At 40.5% G+C, this 18,330-nt stretch overlaps 1 protein-coding gene across 6 annotated transcripts in view; it reads left to right on the top strand.

Moving 5' to 3' along the window:
* FRAS1 (Fraser extracellular matrix complex subunit 1) overlaps positions 1–18,330 on the top strand; it is a 419,524-nt gene that overhangs the window by 147,634 nt on the left and 253,560 nt on the right. For all 6 annotated transcript variants that reach the window (XM_046656854.1, XM_046656853.1, XM_046656855.1 and 3 more), the window contains exons 3-4: positions 6,329–6,436; positions 14,435–14,527. In XM_046656854.1, coding sequence (XP_046512810.1) covers positions 6,329–6,436; positions 14,435–14,527 — 201 coding nt within the window. The remainder of the gene's footprint in view (positions 1–6,328; positions 6,437–14,434; positions 14,528–18,330) is intronic.

The following is an 18,330-nucleotide window of genomic DNA, read 5'->3' as shown; positions in this document are numbered from 1 at the left end:
TTTGGGAGAGAGGGTAGGAAATGAAGTCAGAGAGAGAAGTAAGTGGACAACGGAACTGTTTAAGCAAGAGAGAAGCATGACCAGGTGCCATCAAGCTATGACAATCCTGCCCAGAAGCCATTTGGTGGATTCTGACCCCTGGAGCCTGGCTTCTTCAGGTACCAAGCTCTGCTCCCCGGAAAGTACTTGGAGAGATCTCACCAGCCACATCCTCCAGGGTGGTTCCAACAGCTCTCATTTGTCAGCCCCAAACTTAGACCCTCACCACACAGTCTCCAGCTGGGCCCTTCCGTTTGACTCAAGGAGCTTTCAGTCTCCCAAGGGCCCAACACAAGAACAGAAGAATCAGTAATTCTTGATGCCAGAAGATCCATCAGAACTAGGAAAAGAAACTCAAAAAAGGGAGAGCATTGTACCGTTTTCAAGGATGCAAGTACACTGGGCCCTGAGGCCTAAAGCTGCCCACAGTCATCCACTCCAGGGAAGCTGGGGTCCTGGCCCATGTCTTCCTACCTGAGAAGTTCTCATCAGCTCTCTATCCCAGCACTGAATTACCTACAGATGGCTTTGGGAATCTGAGGTTTTTGCGAAAATACTTCTTTTAAAGAAATATGTTTTATTGAATAAATGAGAAGTGCACACAACCATTTTACTGGTCAAGCTTTTCTAGAAAATTTTAATATGCTAAAAAAAGTGAGATCACTTAAGTCATATATTTTGATATTGAAAAAGTAGAAAATTTGGATAGGGATTAAAGAAAAACCAAAAAATCACCTAGAATCCACACCCAGGAATGACCAGCCTTCGCTTAGTGGTTTGTGTAATTCTGCACTTTGTTTCATGTATGTCATTATATTTTCTTTACAAAAAGGCGTTATATTCTACATACTCTTTTGTAACTGGAAAGCACAGCTTTGGGCAAGTTTTATTCCTTCTTTCTCATTTTTGGTTTAAGAAACCAAAGGGATTTAAAATGAGACGAATTAATCAATAATTAAAGCAGGGTTATTATACCATTCAGATGAAAGAAAATTTACATTGACAGTTGATATGCTGCTCTTATAGAATACTACAAATAATTTCCCCCCAGGAATTTGAATACTGATGAGGGATATATTCATTGTTTACTTTTAACACCAATCAAATGTTCAATAAATACTTAACCAAGTGAAATAAGGTTTTTCTCTTGAGGTACCTCGCTGTTACTTTAAGATATTTGGGGATGGAGGCACTATATTATCTACAAGAATATTTTATTCATATGTTATTAAAAATATTAAAATCTGTTTAAACAGATCATATTTTGATTACTTTTTAGGTTTCTCGTAATCTAATCCTTTAATCTATATTCTAGAGAAAAACTATTTTGAGTGTTTCTTTTACAGAGTGTGTTGGATTGGAAAAGAGGATTATAAAGTGACAGAATTGCAATAGTAACATGGAATATCCATAAAACTTCCTTTACAATGTTGTTTCTTTGGCCTTTATGGCTTTATCCAAAGTTTTAGCTATTGAGGAACTCTAGTATCCCCACCTTCATAAAGCAATTTTATGGGACCATAGAAATTGATTCATAAAGTCTTAGACCTGGAAAATATATGGCCATCTATCCAGGCCTTGGTAAAGTGTTCATTTTATTAAAAATTAATCATAAATTATTTTCTCTATTAAGAATTAATATGAGGACTTTTTTGACAGTCCGATGCCTAGATGAGGAAAATTTTTCTTCAAACATAGTTTGATTCCATTGAAGTAATAACCTTCAACATTATGGTGATTTTGTAGTGACGTCTCTTAAACACTGTTTTGTCAAGATCTTGCATCCTACCTAGAATATCTCGATTCACATGGGTAGATATTTTCTTGAGGGATAAGCAAGTTCTCAGGGTTGTTCATGAATGAATTCAGCCCACCCTCAGGAACTGGGCTAGGTAATGGAGATGTGCAAAGAAAAATAAAACAAGCTCTCTTTCCTTGAAGAGTCGTAATCTGGTGGGAAGACAGATATGTGAACAAATTCAGAAGGCTTCCTGGGCCCACTTAAATTTAACTTTGAAATAACATAAAGAAAACTTATGGTTCTATGAATGAAAGTGAAAAATTATTCCGTGTTTTGAGAAGATCCTGTTTAGAGTTCAATAAGCCAAGCCCAGTGATTGAGAGTTGCTAAAAAGTATAATGGACTGTTTTGGAGTCTGGGGTCACTGAGGAAATAATTGAGATGTGGAGAAGAACTCAACACCTGGTGTAAGAATGCCACATCTGGAGAGAGTCAAGATGGCCGGCACCTTAGAGCCATGCTGAGCTGCAGGGAGCACATGGAGCCGGTGTGGCCATCTGCTGTCTGAGTGAAAGGAAGTCACGGGTTCATGGATATGTCAGCTTAGCGAGACAGGCTTTTTGAATTACCTAGTAGTCTGGAAAAGGCAATCTATGGATTCATTCCTCCCTTCTACTGCAATGTCCTGGGGTCTTTCAGTGCTAGGGTCATAATTAATACAGTCACACGCTGCATAAAGACATTTCACTCAACAATGGACCACGTATACTGCGGTGATTCCATAAGATTAGTACCATATAACCTAGGTGTGTGGTAGGCTATACCATCTAGGTTTGTGTAAGTACACTCTACGATGTTCGCATAATGATGAAATCGCCTAATGACGCATTTTTCAGAATGTATCCCCGTCATTAAGTGATGCATGACTGTAATTTCTCTCTGTTTTACCTGTGTAGGCTTGAGTGGGAAGATGGGAAAATCAAGGTTCTTATTGGACAGTGTTTACTCTGAGAAAAGGAAGATATTTACTAAATGCCTACGACATCGTAGGAAGCATTTGGAATAAAATAAGTTACATTTAATAGGCCCTTAGTAAGTTTCAGGCACTGTTCAGATCTCTTTAAATACATCCTCTCATTTGATCCTTTCAGTAACCTTCTGAGTTAAGTACTTTGTCATCTCTGCTTTACTGATGAGGAACGTGGGACACCGACACCTTAGCTTGGTAACAGACAGTTAAAACATGGTGACACCAGCATTCAAGCCCAGGCAGCCTGGCTCCAGAGCCTGAGTGGTTAGATGGCATAGAGCTTTGGGAACTTGGGAAAATTGCTCAATCTCTCGAATCCTCTTTCCTCATCTGTAAAATGGGAATAGTCATAATGAGAATAGCGCCAGCTCCATAGGGTCATCATGCACGGAAGTGCTTTGCATAGCGTTGATGTGGCGTCACTTCCCTCTCTGCTGGGCCCAGCACTCTAGGATGATGGCAGAGGCTGGGAAAGCGAAGTAGGGCACGCTTCTCCAGTACCACAAATGCCACCTTCTTTCAGCATTTCCTGCTCCGAGAGTAGTCAGGTTAAGTGGTCAATAAATGGTAGCTACTGGCTTTATGAAGTTGTCATTTTTATTTAATCTGTATCCTGAAAGTGATATTGTTTTCTTGAAATCAGCAGGGAACATATATTATACCGTGCTTGAGAATGAAATTTGTTTTTTCTCACCTACTTGTGGTTGCTCTTTGGGTTAAGAATAGACTGTAGTTGGCACATTATTGCCAATTTTAGAGGAATGTGCTATAACAATAAAGAGAAAGAAATTCAGAGGTATTCCAAGTCAGATTCTAGTCCTCATTTGCTTTGATTCAGATTTTTGTGAAATAGCCACTGGGAACGTAATCAACTCAGATGTATTTTATATTTCTTAAATGACTTTGGGTTTGAAGCACATTCCCTCAGAGGTTAGGCGTTTACCATTTCTCAGCCTGAAAGGATGTGTTCATTTTTGCTCAGGAATGTTGTGCACATCCATGTAAATCTGCACCAGTGTTGGTATGTGAGACGTGGTCCTCCAGAGAAACAGAGCCAATAGGAGACATATGGGTGTCTTTAAATATATATCAAGAGAGATTTATTTTAAGAAATTGGCTCATGAATTTGTGGGGACTGGCAAGTTTGAAATCTAAAGGGCAGGCCAGTAGCCTGGAAATTCAGGCAAGAGTTGAAGTTGTAATCTTAAGTCTGAAATTTTGAAATTTGTGGGACAGGCTAGTAGCCTGGAAACTCAGGCAGAATTTCTATGCTACAGTCCTGAGGCTGAGTTCATTCTTCTCCAGGAAACCTCAGCTCTTGCTCTTATGGCCTTTGACTTCATCCATATTATTGAAGGTAATCTCCTTTACTCAGTCAACTGATAGTAAATGTTAATCACACTACAAAACACCTTTACAGCAACATCTCGGCTGGTGTTTGATCAAACAGCTTGGCACCATGGCCTAGCCAAGTTGACAGGTAACATTAACCATCGCATTTGGTTTCCGCCTTTTTGTGAAAGCATCTGTTGCTAGCATCCACCAGTTTCCCAGCTCATGCCAGTTCAGGTCTAACACTGGTGTTCTCATAACTCCATCAGGAGCTTAGAAACTTCTCTTACTCCCTCCTAAAGTGTTTTAGTAGTACTTCTGTTGGTTTACTGAGGGGAAAAAATGAGAAAGTTTAAAAAGAAGGAAAAAACTTTCGCTAAGCAACGTAGGAAATGTGAATGCTTGGTTTATGAAGGATGTACGGTGTGCTGGGCTAAGGTCAGTGCCTTCTTAGAGGGGCTTACAGTCTGCTCTGGCAAGGCCAGCAGAAATGTAAATGAGTGTAATAATGCGTGACAATGTATGCAGGAAACAGTGGGGTAACAGAGAAGTGGTGAAGAGCCACACCTGAGTTGGGGGTGCAGCCTGTAGGGTTAAGGGTTAGGAAATGATTGGTCTTTGAGACTGAGGCTTAAAAGAATCATTTTGGTTTGCAACTGTCTCTGGCGGAAGTCAAGGAAGAGGGGGTGATCCCCGAAGGATGGTGATGTGTGAGACCAGATAAGGGAGGTGGGGCTGTTCAATGGCTTGACCAACTTGAGTGGAGGGATGAAAGTCTCAGGACTGTGAGATTGGCCAAGGACAGGAGAGAAGTGAGTGTCAGAGGTAAAGACGAGTCACGGAAGAGTTTTAAACCAGAGAATAAAATGGACAACACTCTTAAAAAGAGGCTTAGTGTTTAAAACTCAGGGGGTCGGCCTGGTGGCGCATCAGTTAAGTGCACACGTTCCACTTCTTGGCGGTCCGGGGTTCACTGGTTCGGATCCCTGGTGCAGACATGGCACCGCTTGGCAAGCCATGCTGTGGTAGGCGTCCCACATATAAAAGTAGAGGAAGATGGGCATGGATGTTAGCTCAGGGCCAGTCTCCTCAGCAAAAAGAGGAAGATTGGCGGTAGTTAGCTCAGGGCTAATCTTCCTCAAAAAACAAAACAAAACAAAACAAAAAAAACTCAGCCAAACAGTATGGTTGTTATCAACCTGTATAAAATAGGAATTTGGGTTAGGAAATCTCTGGGAAAATGGATTTCAGTTCAGTCTATGGTGTCTTTACTGCTGCAGTTCAAAGTCATCAGAGCAGCCTTTCAAAGGACAGAAACAGGTCTCTCTGGAATCTATGTGATAGTTGAGTTCCAAGTTACTTCAAAATGGGCACAATCGAAATACAGATTCAGTTTGATAGAGGATGGGAAATAGGAAAGAAATTTCTAAGAACTTTCTGTGCTGAGCCCAATTTCACTTTTCTGTTTATGACTATTACTTTCCTTTCCAATTTACCGAGAACTAACATAGTGTCGTCGATTTATGTTTATTTAATACCCTGGTGTTCATGATCCAAAATAATTTGTGAGATCCTTAGGGATGGTGCCCATACATTTGCTTCATTTGTACCCAATATGCCTAGCGTACAGCTGGGCACATAATAGCCACTCAATGTGTTGGTTGATCTGTCTTAAAAATGATGAACTACTTACTCAAGCCTTTCTTCTTTCTGATGACTGTTAGAGTATGTAGTTAGTATCAAAGAGCTGGAAAGTGAAGTCTGAGGTGCTCATAGTGTCTCCTGGCAAGTGCTGCTTGTAGGATGCTGGTTAGTGCTAGTCCAAGTGTCATTTTCCTTTAAACATGCTCCGATGCTTTCTGCTAGTTAACAGCAAACAGAAACTTCAAGTCAGGGAGCAGCTTGTCCTCCTGAGGTTTCAGGCCAATTGATGGTTTTTACTCTGGGTATCGACAGCTCTCTGCTGCATGCCCTTATCTTTGGCTACATGGGTAGACTGTGGTGAAATGGATTATACTGCTTTTATTGCCTCTCGGGGTTTAATCAGTGCCCAGCAAGCACTGTGTGTGTCTCTGACTTTCTTTTGCCTTTTAATTGTCCAGGCTGTGGGGCTGTTGATGGTGCTGCTTTGTGTGCTCATACCTTGATTGATCAGTTTTTAACTCAGAGCTTATGCTTCTTTGCAGGATGCCACAATTTGGAAGCTCGATTCTTGCCAGAACTGCCGTTGCCATGGTGATATCGTTATCTGCAAACCTGTGGTTTGCAGAAACCCTCAGTGTGCCTTTGAGAAGGTATAGTATCCTAACTGTACCCTACGTGTATTGGTAAAGTCAATGAAGGGTAGGGTTTTTGCATCTTTCCAGTCATCTGGCTTTGACATTTATCCTAATCTCTAATTGTAAGCTTTATGAAATGCGGGAGAGAATTTTAACATATATCTAAGAATATCTTAAGTTGTTTATTGAGAATTTACTCTGGACTAGACACTCAGTTAAGGGTTTACAAATGTTATCCCATTTAATAGTTTGTGGGGTAGGTATCTTGATCCTCACTTTACAGATGAGGAAAGTGAAGCCTAGAAATTTTAAGCAACTTAACCATAATTATGCAATTAATAAGCTGCTGTCCAGAGATTTTCCCAGGTCTGACAGATGCCAAAACTACTGATACTAACCACAGCATTTACAAGACATTGAATGGATTGAAAGTCAAGATTGACTTCTTGAAGCTGGTTTTCTAAAAACATTGTTCCTTCTGCCACTGATTGTATTATTGTGCTGTCACTGGGTTCCCTGGGAACATGGGAGAGGCTTGACTCAAGAAATCTTGTGGTTGACCACGTGTATGAAGGATCTTTTCTCCTCTCTCCTCTGTTAAAATTTTCAGTTTTCTCTGACTACACATCTATTCTGTTAGAATATTTTTTTCCAGGTGCTGACTCTTTTCTTTTTAAAATGAGTCTATTAAAAAAAAAAAGAAAAAAAGCTTAAGCTTCAAATTTGAACATTTGAAATTCCCTGGAGAAGACCAATTATTTTCTTTAAAAAGTATTCTGTCAATTTCACAAGCACAGTTTCTTTTCTAGTTTTCTCCCTCCCCCCATAATAATTAATCTTGAGCCTTTATGCCTCGTAATGCTAATAAGTTTCTGTTTGTTTCTGACATTGGAGTGAAGGTTCTAAGGGTATTTCTCAGTTTCTGCATGGGTATATTTCTGAGAAGCTGGGTGTGCATCAACTGTTGGTAAATTTGATAATATTTTATTGTATATTTTGGGGCTTTCTATTTTATGGAGTAAATACTCCTAAAAGATCTATATTTAGCTTTCTGAGTAATTCATGTCAGAATCTGAGCTGATTGTATAAGGGCTATGAAGACATGCCTCCTCCACTTCACGTGCATAATTGTGGTATCAGGGAAGAAGCCCTGAGTTAAATGTTAGAAAGCATTGGTTGTATTGCTGGAAAGTGAATATGTTCTCCACCAGGGCTCAGCAGACTAACTCTGGCCTGCTGCTTGTTTTTGTGTGACCTATGAACAAAGAATGGTTTTTACATTTTTAAATGGTTGGAAAAAATCAAGAGAGAACAATATTTCTTGATGTGAAAATTATATGAAATCAAATTTCTTTGCCTGTAAAGTAGATTTTATTGAAACACAGGCATACTCATTTGTTTGTGTATTGTCTATGGCTGCTTTTACACTACCACAGCAGAGTTGTAGAGTTGTGACGTAGACCATATGTGGCCCCTAGAGGCTTGAATATTTATTATCTGGCCCTTTACAGAAAAAGTTTCTGACGCTTGTTCTATATCAAATGTGCTTTTGTTCCTTCCCAATTTGTTCTCCTATTTTTTTCACGTCAATAAATCCCTTCTTTTTCTTCCAGTTGCTCAGGCCAGAAAACTTAGCGTCATCCTGAGTTCCCTACTTGCTCCCGCATCTCACATCCAGGACATTAGCAAATCCCCCAGCTCTTCATAACACAGTACATTCCATATGCAGCTTCTCTGCTCCTACTCTGGTTCCACCTATTATCATCTTTTACCTGCATTCTCACAGTCACCTCTTAACTTCTTTCACTGTTTCTGTACTTGCCTTTTTCGCTGTAATCTTGATACAGCAGCCAGGGTGATCCTATTAAAATTTAAGTCAGATCATATTGCTTCTCTCGTTAAATCTGTCTAGTGGCTTCCAATGGATCCTCTTCTCACTTCGAGTAACTCCTCGCACTGTCCTTTAAGGTACTACTGTACCCCTCTAGTTAATTGCCCATTCTCTCCCTTCCTCGCCCTGCTTTAGATACCAGGCCTGCTTGCTGTTCCCTGGATATGCCAGGCACACTTCTGCCATTAAGGCATTTTCACTCTGCTGTTCCCTCTGAGATTTGTTTTTCCTCCAAATATATATATGGCTTGATCCTTTTCTTCTTTTAAGTCTTTCCCGAATGCCATTCTATTTAAAATTGCAAATCTTCACCCCCATCACACATTCCCTCTCCCTCTTCCATGCTTTATTTTTCTTCTTGGCACTAACTGCTATCTGACATACTCTATATTTTACTGGTATTCCTTGTTTACTGTCTCTTTTATTCACTGTGTATCCTTAGCGCCTACAATAGCAGCTGACACATGGTAGGCACTCAATAAATATTTTTTGACAGATTGAATGAACGAATGAGAGATGAGGCTAGAGAGATGGTAAGTTCAAGGTTATGGAGAGCCTTCTATGCTGTACTATGGAGCTTGGAATTTTATTTTTAAAATGATAGAATACTAATGAAGTTTTCAGGCATAGGGGTAGAATGGCCAGCTTTTCTCTTAGAAAGAATCACTCTGATTTTTCAAAGATAATGCATAATATTAGAAATGAGTGGATCAGTTCAGAGGCTGCGAGAATAATCCAAATGAGAGGATGAGAACTAAATCACAGCACTGGTAATGTAGGGATCAAGAGGAAAGGTCAGGCTCAAGAAATATTTAGGGGATAAATCAATAGAACTGGATGAAGGTAGGCGGGTGAGGGAGAGGACAAGGAGAGATGACTTTCATATTTATGGCTTGATGACTAGTTGGTTAGCTGAGCCACCAAAGGATATTGAGAATATAGGGGAATGAGGAAAAGCATTCCATCTGGGAGGAAAATGATGATTTCACTTTGAAGAACGTTGAGTTTGAAGTGTTCATGGAAGAGCCAGGTGGATATGTCAAAAAGGCAGCTGGATATATGAGTCTAAAACTCAGAGGAGAAGACAAGGTTCGAGATATAATGTGGGTATCATTAGCATATAGCCAGTAGTGCAAACCTTTAGAATTAATGAGCTCATCCAGATATTTGGAGAAGAAAGAATACAAGATCAAGGATGGAATTTGGGAACATGGTCATTTATGGGAGGTGTACATAAGAGGGGACTTAGGAAGGTTAAGAAGACATAGTCAGAGATGTAAGAGGTAAGAATTGGCCAGATAAGAGAGCAGTATTATGGTAGCCAGGAAAGTAGAGAGTTTCCAGGATTTTGTATCCAGTGTTGCTCACAGGTGAGGGAGTAAGTGGGAAAATAGTTTAATATGTTCTGCTGGATTTGACAACATGTAGGCCACCGGTGGCCACGATGAAGTTGATGTCAATGGGGTGGCAGGAGTGGAAGCTGTATTGCAGAGGTTTGAGAAGTAGATAGGAAGTGGGGAAAGGGAGCCAAAGAGAAGGCTATTCTTTCAGGGAGATTCACTGAGGATGGAAGGAGAGAAGTGGGACATTAGGCAGATGCCACTACATCTGTGAAGTTTCTTTGAATGTTCCATCCCCAGCCATCGAGCCTCCTGTGTACTGCCATGGTGCTTTGAGCTTACCCTTATCATGGCCCTTGTGCAGACTGCAAATGCTCGTGTGTTTTTCTGCTTCTTCCTCTAGGCTCTTAGCTTTTTGAGAGCAGGAACCTTGTCTTCTTCGCTATTGCAGCCCCATCAAACAGCACAGTGTGTGGCACATAGAGGACGCTCAGTCCATATTTGTAGAATGGCCAAACAAGAGACTGGAGAAGGTTTTGTTTTGGTTCTGGTTTTTGATATTAGCATGAGAGAGACATGATCACCTTAGGAGGGAAAGAGGAATGACCTAGAAGACAGAGAAGTTGAAGATATGGGGGGTAGGGTAGGAGGAGAGACAGAGAAACAGAATGAACAAATTAGAAGGAATGGTTTTTGGAGAACAGAGTGTGTGGGATCTAGAGCATAGGGTGGGGAGAAGAACTTCATTCTTAACAGTAGAAAGAAAGAGCCATGGATGGATACAAATATAGTTAAATTTGTGAGTAAGAAAAGGGACAGGGTACTGAAGTAGCTCATACCTAATGAGCTTACTTTGTGAAGACTTTAAGGTTTGGTTGGGGGATGGAAGAAAGTAGTGAATGTTAGGAGATGTCACTGAGGGGAGAAAGGGACTGACCAAGGTCAAGGTAAAGCATTTGTGGATGGTGTTGAGAGCCCACAAGAACAGGAGACCATGAACCTGTGGGAGTACCAAGCTGCGTGGTAGAATGATTTTCTCAGCAATGCTTATCAGCCAGGTATAAAAGAAGATAAGGCAAATTGTGAAATAGATCCAGGATTGGGATTCTGCCATATTAATAGAAGTAATAGAGATGCAGGAAGTGTTGGGCATTGAGGCTAACATGAATAGGAAAATGAGGCCAGTGGAGGCTGAATGATTGCAAGGAAAAGAAGTACTCAAGCATCTCTGAAGGAGATGAAAAGATGAGTGGGAGTGAGGGTGAGAGAGCACTAAAGGCTAGAAGGCTCAGATTCAGAGTTGAAGGTTTCTGGTATAGAATAAGTGGGAGGGAGTATGGACAGGTCCCAAGGTTGACCATGGCCACAGGAGCTCAAGTGAAGTAGACATGGAGATTGTGTGAATTGAGGTGATCAAGGATAGAATGTTAGACTGTCTACTTTTGTGGACATTGAAGTTGTCGAGAATTATGTCTAGACATAGGGTAGAAAAGAAGCTGAGACCCAGGTGCCAAGTCTTTAGTGAGTGAGTGTGAAGGACTGATCAGCAAATTGGTGAATGGTAGTAATAAGGAAGAATGATGCAGTCGGAGAGCATGAACTCTCTAAGGAAGTTGCTTATCTGTAAAATGAGAGGGTTGGAACAGATGATCCGACCATAAGAAACTTTCAACTCCAAGATCATGTGAGTATACCACAGAGTATTTGGGTTCTTTATTTATTTTTTTTTTAAAGATTTTTTATTTATTTTTTTTTCCTTTTTCTCCCCAAAGCCCCCCAGTACATAGTTGTATATTCTTCGTTGTGGGTCCTTCTAGTTGTAGCATGTGGGATGCTGCCTCAGCGTGGTTTGATGAGCAGTGCCATGTCCGTGCCCAGGATTCGAACCAACGAAACACTGGGCCACCTGCAGCGGAGCGCACAGACTTAACCACTCGGCCACGCGGCCAGCCCCTTGGGTTCTTTATTTTAAGTATTGAAATAGATCATAGAATGATAGAGGCCTCCAGAATTCCTTAGTCAGGCTTTCTCATTTTTATAGACAAAGAAACAGACTTCTGGTGGTTTAGTCACTTGCTCAAAGACACCGAGCTAGTAAGTGGCACAGCCATGACAAGAAGCTTAGTCCCTGGCTCATGCCCCTGTGTAATTTCTACTCCATCATGTTGCTTTTAAGTTTTCCTTTGCATTTCACAGCAGCATGGGTTGTTATTCAAACCTGCTGTGGTACACTTACATTAGTTCATGGCACAAGTTAATGAACCACCATTATACCCTAAACAAATTATTATTATTATTTATAATAACTTGGGCTGATATCATTTTTTAAAAACTTTTAAAAGCCCTTTTACAATTTATGTTTTGCTCATGGATTACCTGGAAATAACCTAGTATCAATGGCAATTCTGATAGATACTTGCGTCTGTCTGTCTATCTATCTGTCTATCTATCTATCTGTCTATCTATTCATCCTACAATGATATATAATGGATTCTATATGCATATCCATATATGCATATCCTATATGCATAGCCAGCTGGATGGCTAGATAAATAGAGACAGAAAGAGAGACAGAACAGCGAAAAGATTGAGAGAAAGAGAAGAGAGGCATTTAGAACCTTGACTGTTTAGCCCGGTCTTGTCAGAACCAATCCCTTCTTCAGGATTTCTGGAGAACATATATACATAGAGGAGAATGCCATGCCAATAAACACTGTATTACATGGTGGGCTTTCGACTACAAACCTCAATGCAGATAATAATTAATTATTAACTAATCGAGTTGTGAGAATTAAATTACATATATTTATACACACATATCTACATATATATATACACATATGTACATAGAGACACATATACATAGAAGAGTACCTGGCTATTATAAGTACTTAATAAGTGTTAGGTATAAGTATCAAATTGTCATAATTATTATTATTAGTTGGTTCTTCTAGATCCTAGGCAAGTAATCTTGCCCAGCTCCCTGACAGTCTTTCATTGATGTCTCTTGCTCATGTGGCCACTTCTCCAATGCAAAGGTCCCCACCCCAATGCAGTGTTCTCCAGTGCAAAGCCTGGAGGGGTGGTAGGCTTTTGTGTTCTGCGTAGCCCACGGCTCACGAGGCTATGCAAAGTCACATGATTTGGTTGCAAGAGCTCCCTGTCTCGCCCTCTCTGAGCACCCATGTACAAATTCTTTGCTCTTTCTTTAGCTTCAAATCACTTCTTTCATGTTCTACCAGAAGTTCAGTATATGGACTCAAGATGAGGACCCCCTCACTGCCATTGCCACCACAGATAAATGATATTATGTTTATGAATGAGTTTTGAGGGCCAAATCTGAAAATTAGTTTTTATATAAGACAAAGAAAGTTAATTTGGGAGCATAAAATATCCCTCGAAGTCTTCCATTTTGCCTGCCTTTCTCTCTTGGTCCCTGCGTCCATGTTAGACTATAAACAACATTTGGATTATCTCTTTTTCCAAGTGTATGAAATTCTTAGTGGAAATTAGGCTAATGTAGTTTCTACATTTACTATCTTAGTGGAAATTAGACAAGAATAGTTCCCTCTTGGGGTTCAGAGGGCATTTTTCTGAAAAATCATTAATGTTGCTTAATATGTACAATTTAATAAAATCCCATATCATATATTTTATCCTTTATCAAGCAAATAGGAAGAATTTGGTGATCCCTGTTACTGGTATATTTATCTGTTTAGTGGATTAACAATTGTAAAATCTTAGTCCTGTTTCTCACCCACTTTTGTGGGTGCAGTTATGTAAAATTAGAATTCTCTTATAGGTATAATTTTTTTAAAGGAAGCAGCCCCAAATAACAGAGAAACATTAGTACACACACACACACAAATTTCTTTTTCATTCTATTGGCTGAATTCTTTGGAGACTTTTATTCTGTGGACAAGTCATGATTTCCTGGCTAATGCAGGGTGTCCTACCATTTTTGGTCAAAATAGTCATTGCCTGTTCTGCCACATCTCTAGACTTGAGGAAGCGCTAAGATATATAGTGATGGAGCAAGATGAGTCAGAGGATCTAACTGGAGAATCACCCAGCCCCAAAGACAATTGTATGTTCTTTGCTCCATGGTTTTAATAACTCTTAGATAAATGGGTTCTTCACAGTGGCAAATGGATGGTTAGTTAATATGACAACTTCCCTATAAATCCTGGGATATCACGTTCTCTTGATAGTATCATATCTTGATAGGAAACACATTTGCAGTTACAGAAGCCTTGGAAAACAATGCAGTTCTTTACTGGAGCCCAGGCATTCTACCAGCTCCCCACAGTCCATGAGATACCTCTACAACAATGCTGTTTCCTCTCCAGCTTTGTCCTTTAGTCTGCCACCCCATGCACCTTGCTACTCTGCATCTCAGATAAAAGCGAGCATCAGCTCTCCCCCACCGGCTATAGATATAGTTATCTATCAGCTTGCTAGTGACCTGCCAGCTCTGGGGCCACGCCCTACTCAAAGTTTCTCAGATAGAGCATTTCTAGTGAATAAAATTCTTCGCTTCATTACATGTAAAAAGATGTAGACAATTCTCAAGGAAATTACTTTTACAAGGGGGTGCATTTTATCATTGAGAGCTCATCTTGACAGAGGGAATCCTTTTTGTTAGTTTACTCAGTTTATCCTGTCTCTTGTCACTCGTGGAAACTTACGAGATTGAGTGAATCTGAGATGAGCTGGTATCCGATGAGCCATTGTGACTATTTGCTGCTGCTGTTTTACACTGAGCTGTCTTTAAATGCTCAGGGAGAAGTGCTTCAAATAGCCGCCAACCAATGCTGCCCTGAGTGTGTGGCGAGGACTCCTGGATCTTGCCATCATGAAGAGAAAATCCATGGGGTAAGTGTTTTCTGACGCACGGTTGACTCTGCATCTGTAGATCATTGACAAGGGAAAGCTGAATGCTAAATTTGTGTTGACAAGAGAGGTTTTGTTTTCTTTGTCTGGGCTTTGAAGCACCTTCAGGTGCTCATTTGACTTTCCATGGGCATTTAGATTTCCTGAATAAGATTAAAACTGTCCTATTTCTTCCATAGGCCCTACATAAATATTTGTAGGTTGAATTTGTGTCTCTATAAAGAGTAGTCTAAGGATGTTGATGACGAGGATGTTGTGATGCTGAATAATAAAAGTACCACTTTGCCTTTGTATACCACGTCCACTTTTTCACTTGATAGTTACAAACAATCCTGAGTGGGTGAGTAGAGCAGATGTTATTACTTCTATGTTAAAGATGAAAAAGTTGAATTGCAAAGAGCTTCAGGTACTTGCCCAATGTCGTATTACTAATAAGTGGTACACCCTGACCTAGAACCCTGGTCTTACTCCTGATTCAGGGCTCTTTCCATTAGAGTAGAGTTTGTAAACCTCAGCACTATTGACATTGTAGGCTTTGTTATGGGGGCCGTCCTATGCATTGTAGGATATTTAGCAGCATCCCTGGCCTCTATCCACTAGATGCTAGTAGCACCCCCATGTCCTGACAACCAGAAATGTCTGCAGGCATGATCAAATTTCCGCTAAGAGGCAAAATGCTCCTCTACTCCCATTTAGAACCACAGTACTAGAAATTAATCCTAAAGTTCTTTTATTATACTTTCTCCTTCCAGAACCTTTAGGATTAATTTAGAGATATTAAATACTGATTAAAAAGTACCATTGCAAGGTTTATAATAGAAATTATGAAAATAAAATGGATACAATTCATCTCCACCCATACATAAATCTTACCCTGAGGCAGCAGGTGAGGTTGAATGTGATGGAAAGAGGCTCTTTGCTTTAATCCTCATGTTCTACCTGATACAAGACTTTCCCCAAGTTAGTGTCTCTACCCATTCAGGACAGAGCATTGGTTAGCGGGATTTGATATATCCACTCTAGGCTGCTATTCAGTGTGTTTACCTAAAACTCAGAGAGTACAATGCACTTCCCCATGGGACAGGATCATCTCACTCGAGCTGCTCTCTCCTAATTACCCGAGGAAGCTCTTTTTTACTTCTGCACAATGTGTTGCTGAAAGACACCCAAGGAGGATCTATGTTGAGATTGTCTTCATACCCCGTTTCACCCTGTACTGCTCAATTCAATCCATGTTATATAGGGTGGTGTAAACTTTGCACCCACAGAAAAGGGTCCCCTGTGAAATGGAAAGTGCTGCAGGGCAGGTTGGTGATGGAGAGAATGCCAGTTCATAATGTTTGGGATAGGTGTGTGTTTCAAGGTCAAAAACACCAAGCTGAATCTTTCAAGTGAAGGGGCATCTAAAGTCAAGATCTGGGGAAAAACAGACATCTCAAGTAAGAGGTACATGGGAAATCAGGGTTCAGTAAATCTTTGCATGGACCACTCTAATGACACTTATCATTTGCTTTCTCATGTTATATTTGTGCACATGTGCAAGCTTCTCATCTTGATTTAAGATGCCTGAGAACGTTGATAATATTTTTTGTATCTTTGTAGTGATCTTCCTTGCCGCCCACCTAACCTGGCATTTAGCACTGAACTTTTCCCACAGTAGGTACTCAATAAATATCAATGACCCAAGGATTCAAACAATGAGTAAATCCCTTGTCCAGCGTATCCATTGTCCTAAGGGCATGTTGGTCATTGACCAACTAGCTGTGTGACTGGGCAGTTCTAGGACCACAGATCTGCTGGATGGGTTAGTGAGAAATCCACTTGGCCTCCTCCTTTTTCTGGGAGAGTTCGGAAAGCTCTCCTTCTCCCCTCCTCCATTGCAGTTCACCCTTTTGCTGTAATACAACACGAGGAAAGCTCTAAACTGGGTAAGAACATGTCCATGCATCGTTTAGCCATATGCAACTTTCAAAATGTACTTCCTCAGAAAATGTTATAATTGTATTTCTGGTACTTGATGTAAATGGAGAAAAAGGCTGAATTTCAGGAACTATAGTTTGATGGCAAAAATCTCTAATGATCTGCTTCTTCAAATAGAGATAGAGGAATGATTTTTTTGTCAAGACAAAATCTTCTAATTTTAATCTTAGTCTAAAGTTAAAATGATCATGTTTCTTGTCTTGCTGTTCTTTCCTTTCTTTCTTCACTTCCCCTAGATTCTTGCCAAATCCTTCTTAATAGTATTCATTTTCTTGAGTGGGTTAACTCTTGTCTGGGTTTGGTCTGAGTCTCACCTTGGCACTCGCATCACTAGGTTTTTCCTGAATGTTGGAGCCTTTTTTTGTCCTTCCAGCTTTCCCGGGAAGCAGTTTCCAGAGCACTTTCCTCTCCCTCTGAATAGCAGTAATCCTCTTTCTTTAGCTTCTGGCTGGCATCCCATAGGGCAGGTTATGGAGACTCACTCCAGTAGCTATAAAATAGCCTGGTGTTTTAAGAACTTTGCAACAGTGATCTAAAGTGAAATCTTTCCCTTAAGAGAGAGATTTAGAAGAGGCTTTAGCATGGGATGAGTGTGACAGGAGGGGAATCAGCTGAAGTGACATTGTCGCAGCGTTGAAACAAAAGAAAGTCAAGGATGGTTTGAGCCCAGGGAGGCATGAGGAGGCCACCCTTTAAGGAAGCAGGCTTGCCTTGCTAGGGGACCTCCTTTGCTTCCAAAGTAGGCAGCATCTTATACAACTGGTATTCCAACAAGTCAGGACAAGTCCTGACATCTTTCCTGGAGTGAGGAAAACCTTTGAGCCTTTTGGCTGACTCCAGGTTATTTGAGAGTTTTACATGGGCTTATTACAGCCAGCATTTGGGGGACTATTTCATCCATGACCTCCCCAAAGCCATCCCTTCAAATTAGCCTTTGGATCTCTGCCCAGCCTTGCCAGCCAGTCAGGGAGACAAGCCTGAAATATGTTTTCCTAAAGAGGGTTGGAATGCTTTTCCCCTGTTCTTTTCCCCACAAATTAGCTTGTGAAAGGGAGGGAGAGGACCATTAATCCCCTTTCTTTTCCTCTGTACTAATTTAATCCAAGCACCAGATAATGTCGTGTCCGAGAAGATAGTGCTTGAAGACTCTGAAAAAGAAAGTGGGAGGTGGTAATGCCCTGGTGCCCACATCCGATTGAATAGGGGGGCGTGGAGGAAGAGGTCTGCTTGCCTTGCCTGTCTATGAGGCTGAAAGGAGAACTAATTTATGTGTGTGAGGGAGGAAATGAATATTGAATTCTGCAGGTTTGTTCTCCTCAAAGTAGAGGATGTAATTATAATATGCACTGAACATTCCCAGATAGTTAGTATTCTGGATCTATAACTTCCTAACTGGAACAAGTTATATGAAGAAAAATTATTTTTTTTGTTCTGTCAGTAAGCCTGGCAAATGCTTTATGACCTTATCTTTCCTTTGGACTTATGTCAACAGCCAAGCCGACATGTTAGTTGGCTATGCCGAAGAAGATATTGAAGATGTTGTCTGCAGAGTGCACTTTTGCTCAGTGTCAAAATCTCATGTTTTCAAACGGTATGAATGAGGTTAAGATGGCACAGCTAAAACTGGGTCTTGTGTAGGAGCATTGCTTTGTGTGGCTGTTATTCCTTGATTTTGCAAAGCTCTCTTTGCTGCTACAGTGTTTAGAAAAAATAAGGCTTTTGTAAATGAGTATAGAGAACTATATATATTATGTATAGATCTATCTATCTATCTATCTATCTATCTATCTATCTATCTATCTATC

Source organism: Equus quagga, chromosome 3 (genome assembly GCF_021613505.1).
Source record: "Equus quagga isolate Etosha38 chromosome 3, UCLA_HA_Equagga_1.0, whole genome shotgun sequence".
NCBI lineage: Eukaryota > Metazoa > Chordata > Mammalia > Perissodactyla > Equidae > Equus > Equus quagga.
Note: the sequence above shows the minus strand (reverse complement) of the source record. Positions and strands in the feature narration are given on the sequence as shown.